The 6,425-nt window shown below is 34.3% G+C and overlaps 1 protein-coding gene across 1 annotated transcript; it reads left to right on the forward strand.

The window, feature by feature from the left end:
• The first annotated feature begins 800 nt into the window (after positions 1-800).
• On the forward strand, positions 801-6,031 carry LOC112501101 (CBS domain-containing protein CBSX1, chloroplastic-like). Its single transcript, XM_025104757.1, has 8 exons — positions 801-1,289; positions 3,012-3,099; positions 3,176-3,240; positions 3,388-3,436; positions 4,926-4,978; positions 5,238-5,353; positions 5,534-5,591; positions 5,683-6,031. The coding sequence occupies exons 1-8, from the start codon at positions 1,068-1,070 to the stop codon at positions 5,767-5,769; spliced, it is 738 nt and encodes a 245-aa protein (XP_024960525.1). The 5' UTR covers positions 801-1,067; the 3' UTR covers positions 5,770-6,031.
• The last annotated feature ends 394 nt before the right edge of the window (positions 6,032-6,425 follow it).

Genomic DNA, 6,425 nt, shown 5'->3' on the forward strand with positions numbered 1-6,425 from the left:
ATGTATGTTGAAGGACGCGATTTTATGATCGTTTATTTGCATTCAGGAGGTTTTAGCAAAGACGGTTGATAGGATCTAATATTTTTAATATTTTTTATGAGGCTTTATCCTTTGATTTTAATATTTTATTTTATTCTTATCTCAATCGATATTATAATATGATCTTATGTTATTTTAAAAAAGCGATGATGTTTTTATTTTTGAATAAAATATAAATTTGAAAACAATAATAAAATTTGACAAAAATATATCGATATTAGTATCAAATTAACTATTTAAAATTCATCATTTTTTGTGTAATTTTTTAATTCAATTTTTTTAATTATAATTTAATTTACATTCAATAATGAAATAATTTATATTGGGTTTAATAATATGATTTTTTTATAAAAATAATAGTTAATTATTTTATTAGAATCGATAATTATTCTAATTATACTTTAGATTTTTTTATATTTTAAAATGAGATGTCCATCATCTATTTGATTATGTTTATCCGTAGTTAGTTACACAAATTGAAACATGAAGCTTTAATAAGTCATACTTACACATAATTTACATGTAATCTTGAATTTTAAGTAATATGCATCAATATACAATAATTAATGCATAAAAAATGATTTTTAAGAGTTTTTATTAAATATTTTATAATATAATATAGATAAAAGAATGAGTTATTACTTCTCATTATTATGTTTGGTTGGCGTCTGAGAATTAAAATAGTCAGGATTAAACTTCTAATCTAGTTTTTATCTCAAAATAAAAAAATTAAACAAAAAAAATTAAAAAATTAAACAAAAAAAATAAGAAAAATGAAAAGCAAAAGAAGGTCATCTAACCGCGATTCAAGCTTGGGGGTTGGCGGTTTGAATCTCCACCGGCCTATTCGGCCGCTTTCACTTTCCGCTAGGTGTCCATCTTCTTCACGGCTGTTCTCCGTTCAACAACATTCTCCGTCAAACCCCCCACTTATAGCTTTCACACTTCCACCCACGCGCATAATGTGATTCCCTCTCTCTCTCTCTCTCTCACACGAATTTTCCTTTAGTCTCTAGCTAGTGTTCTTGATGAGTTTTGTAATGGATTCGATCATCTTACCGGCGGCTTGTATTTCCGCTGTTGTTTCTGCTTCACAATTACGTCGGTTACGGTGTACGTCTTCACACTCTAGCGGTTTGCGCGGCCGGAAACTATCCGTTACTGATTCCTCACTGCGGTTCTCCAACCGCGATCATAGTTGGTCGCCGGCCGTTCATTCAGTCGCTGCTGATACGACTAATTCCACGCCTGTAAGAATTTTGCTTTTATGTGATGTACTTTTTAGTTTCCCTGTTTGTGTGTTATGTCGATAGCGTGTTCTGCTTTACTTTTTCAGATCTGACATAAAACAGAAGGTAGCTTGTGGTTTTTGTTTTCAATTTACGGTGTATTATTTGTATTAGGTGCTAGCGTGTCGGAAAATTAAGAAGCCATGGCAATTGCAGTCATCCGGAGCCTTCCCATTCATAAATAGTTAGTCTTAGGTAGCTATGCAATGCGCTCTTGTTTTTCCATGTGAAGGATGGGGAATCAAAACCAGATGTATTTCTATACGAGATTTCATCATGGCATAGTGATGAATTGCTAGTCGAAACTGAACCAAGATTCGATACACTATCAATATCGATCTCAAAGGAGACAAAATCCGAAGACCATAAGCTCCGAGTTATTGGCCTTGTGAGTTGTCTAGAAGAGTTGCGAGTGGCCCAGTATAAGAGTTGCATTCTATTTTCATACTTACAATTGAAATTAGAATGCTGTATCTTGTGAGGGAGAATGAGAGAGCATAGCGAAAGAGGGGATGAGTGTGAGAGGATAGAATCTGTCCAGATTGGTTTAACGTGGAAAAATGAAGTAACTGAATCCATTGAGTGCCCTGTTACATCTGTAGCTCTCATATCTGTAAAAAAAATTGAATCCCTTGGATGTACTATAGCTCTTAAGTCCATAAATGAAGTGGTTGGAGTTGTAACCTTGGAAGAGCCTAAGTTTTGTGCATCTTTCACCGGATAAAATGATAATTGCCTTCCTCAAGTTTCTCTTTTCGGCTGAGTTACTGAGGGTCCAAAAAGAATGTATCTCCATGAATTCTTGTGATCATAAATACAAGTCGTGAGAGGACATAGATTTTTTTTTTTTTTTTTTTTGCAAAAATGTATCTCCATGAATTCTTGTGATCACAAACATGATTAGTGAGAGGACATAGAACTAATTAGAAAGATACTTTATAGCACTAAAACTTGAAACAAGGGATGCACAAGCCTTAAACTCCCACAACATATCCTATTATTGGCCAAACTGAGCTTTGTTTAGGAGGGTGTTAGGTGCTGAAGTCCTCTGCAGCTTTGTTTATGCTGTTACTTCTCCGCATAATATTTGAACTCTTCATCTCCAAAACGTGTATCTTGCTAGTCTTCGAGTAACGTTCAGTGTCTACTTATTGGCACGATACTGGCACCTTAGTCTTACTTAGGTGACCAAATTAATTTTGAACAAATATAAGGCAAGAGTGAAGCAGGACTAACGAGAGATGATAGGAGTTCTTCTAGAACATATTCTCGGATACTGGATGAAACCCCATCTTCCAGTAGATGGTATGTTTCTATGGAAATAGATAACAAATGTAGCTGCATTTGTTCACATTCATGCTCTATCTACAGATCAGACTGGAGGCGAGTTATGTTCTGTGCACAGATAGATGTTTTGCTTATTCGGGGAAATTATTTGATAGGAACATGGTGCCCAAAAAAGCTGAGAACATCCAGCTTGAGATGCAGAGCAACAGAGGTTGACAAATTGTGGGCTCCACATCCATCAGTCATTAGTTGTTTCTGGGGAAGAGTAATATAGTATATTTAACCATAGTTTGAAATCATAAATACTCTTGAGCATGTTTAGGTAATTGCAGAAATTACCTTGTTTTACATTTCACTTCAGTTAGTATTTCCCTGATTTCTTATGTCCATTTGCAGCCAAGAGATGGAATATATACAGTTGGTGATTTTATGACGAGAAAAGCGGACTTACTTGTAGTAGAGGAGACAACACCGGTTGACAAGGGTATGCATGGTTTAGGCGTTTTGCTTGGTAAATATGCAGATCAATATCCCATCCAATTTTCTTTCTGTATTAACAGCACTAGAGATTCTTGTGGAGAAAAGAATTACCGGATTTCCAGTGATTGATGCTGATTGGAATTTGGTATGTTCCTTCCCTTGGCATAGTTATATTTTTGTAGCTCGAGCTAAAACTATACTCTTGGTAGTGTAATGAATTATTCTCGATTTATGCAGTCATTGCATTAAGAAAGAATTTACCGGTACCATCTCTCTTTCTAAATGTCTCCAGGTTGGTGTGGTATCAGATTATGACTTGTTGGCGCTTGACTCAATATCAGGTACTATTTGTATTCCTCCATCCTCAGTTGAACTTGTTGGATTACATTTCTGACAACTATAATTACTTCTAGCCAATCCTTACACTGAAATCAGATGTATTGGATTTCATAACATTCTGTCAAGAATGTTATATATTCTAATTTTAGTTTCAGATGATGAAAAGGGGCATTGCTATCAGCAGGTATTTTAATCATGGACTTAGATTTTTGGGTCTACCAACTTCTAACTCAAACTTGAAGTTGAATCTCAGATTTGTGTCAGGATAGCTTAGGTTAGAAAAATTATTGTAAGAATAGTTATTGGAGGAACGACAAGCGCTGGCTCGATGTCAATGATGAGGTTGCTTTATTGTGTATTTGCCACCCTTGTTCATTTTCCCCATATCTAGACTTGGAGGTTATGGTTCAAACTTCAAACTGTGCAAGCAACCTTCCTGCTTGCTTCAATGTTTAGATTGCATATGATAGACCTTCGAGAGCTCTGATATTGCTGGAATTGAGTTCAAGTCCTCTTTTGGAATCATAACTGGGAGTTCATAAGACCTTAGTCTTTTGACCATGTTGCTTAGTTGTGACTGGTTACTATCTTTTTCTACAACCACATGTAAGCCTATCAAACGAAGAAGCATTAGATGGGAACTGTAAAATCTAAATTAAGAAATAAATGCAAAACAAGTCTGCAACCCCCTCTAATTTTCCAATCGGCGGTGGGTTGTGATTCATGAACTTTTGGGAACTATTGTTAATCATACGAGTAGACCAGTGTATCCTTGTTCTTGCAACTGTATCCCCCAAGTTGTCAAGTGACTGCAGTTTTGAGAGGGGGCAAGGAAGATTGGCTCATCTATATCTTGTTTTCTAATTGTTGCCACTGGTACCAGTTTATTGTGCATGATTTTTTTTATTGGCCATCTTTTTGAAGTAAATTAGAGATTTTTGTTCTAGCCATCCGGGCTGATGTTCAAAGGAACTTGCTCTCATGGGTATTGCCATATATGATGTAGAGCTCCTATGTATGTCTCTCTTACGTTTTCTTATTACAGGCAAATTAAATGGATAAAATGATTAGATTGTCACCACTCACCACCATGTCAAATTACTTCTTTCCGTTCAATGTCACCCAAGTTAACAAATCAAAGTGAAGCTTAAGGGAGTTTAATTAGCTCATATATTCATAGGAAGTCATTGCTTATGAACTAAATCATGGACCTTAAACTATTAATGTCAATTGGACAGAAAGAATGTAATTGATATGTTGTGATAATTTAAGGATGTGATTGATAAATCTTCATGTTAAAACATGAAAGTGAAAGAAAAACATAAGGTTCAGTGGTCTCTTTGTTTATTTTTCCTTTTTTTGATCTTCTTTTTTTTATCTTTGTATATGAAATTGTTTAATTTTTGCTGTTTATGAAGCTTATGAATTGTGGCCATTAGCCTATTTTTTTTTTTCTCGTATTTTTGATATCTGATTCCTTTTGGTTTTCAGGTGGTAGTCATGGTGACACAAGTTTGTTTCCTGATGTTGATAGTTCTTGGAAAGTACGTCAAAAATATTCTATTACTTGCAAGATTCATGTGATTGTTGATATTTTTATCCTTGCTTATGAAATGCATGTCCATTTTCAATTTTTTAATTGTTTATCTTGAATCTGTAGCCTGCTAAATATAATGAATTTAGGAAGCTTTATGCTGCATTTTTAGACATGAAAAAAAATTAAGATTGAAATGGAATCGTCTTCTCAAATGGATTTTATGGGTGTTGTTTTTCTTTTGTCAAATTTGTATTATATTTCTGCAGACGTTCAATGAGATTCAGAAACTAGTTGGTAAAACTGATGGGAAAGTCGTTGGGGACTTGATGACACCTGCTCCACTTGTTGTTCATGAAACCACTAACCTTGAGGAAGCTGTAAGGTATTACTTGTTCCTTAATTAATTTGTAAAAACCATCATCCTACTTATTACACATATATGCAACTCAGGCCTTTCTGAAACCTTATTCGTATACCATATACTACCATCATCTTATATTTGAATTAAAGTTACGAGTGCTTCTTAATTACCTAATTTCATGTATGTTGGTATAATATGCAGGTTGTTGCTTGAAACAAAATACCGTCGGCTGCCAGTAGTGGATGTTGATGGGAAGCTGGTGAGGATGCTGCTTAATCAATTCCATTTTGCCCAAATATATATTGAATTGAAGGAGAGTTTGGTAATTGATTTGATATATGTATATATAGGTTGGACTTATTACACGGGGAGATGTTGTTCGGGCTGCACTCCGGATAAAAGATGCTATTAAGAAGATGCAATTATCACAAGATTGATGCTATTAAGAACCAAATTGGATTATTGCTGCTGTGAAGGCATCCTTGGAGTGGAATGAGTAAATTAATCAGCAACATGATGAGGTATTTTGATAGATTGTATATATATAGACCTTTTCTGGTATTCCTTATTGCATTGGTATTTAATTCCACATTTTTTGAAGATATTAGAGCATCCACATTGAAGAAGACAAATGTTGCTCTTTAAACAATCCGGTTGTATTTTGCTTTAATAATTCTATAATAACATGTTTATAAAACATATAAGTAACCACAAGGGTTGGTTTGAGCTTGGCTCCAAAGGTCAAAGGTACCTGGACTGGAGGTTCCAAGTTTAAATCCAAGGAGGAATAAAAATCTCCTTGTGGTCATGGAGGTTCAAATGCGGTGACTCCGGGCTATCTGCAAAGCAGGTGGTCGTCCTGGGATTAGTCGGCTCGCATAACGGGTTGGATATTCAGGTTAATAAAAAAAACATATAAGTTAAAATTGATGGGAAAAAAAACAATAATTATAAAATATCTTTTATACAAGTTTTCCTTTTTTGTTTTATTATTATGTTTTTATTGTTTTCTAAATATATATAAATAAAAATTATTTTATAAATTATAACCTAATCATTTCTCACATCTTTCTTTCACAAAACTAGAAAAACA

The sequence above is a fragment of the Cynara cardunculus genome (assembly GCF_001531365.2).
Source record: "Cynara cardunculus var. scolymus isolate 2C chromosome LG 17, CcrdV1, whole genome shotgun sequence".
In the NCBI taxonomy this organism is placed as follows: domain Eukaryota; kingdom Viridiplantae; phylum Streptophyta; class Magnoliopsida; order Asterales; family Asteraceae; genus Cynara; species Cynara cardunculus.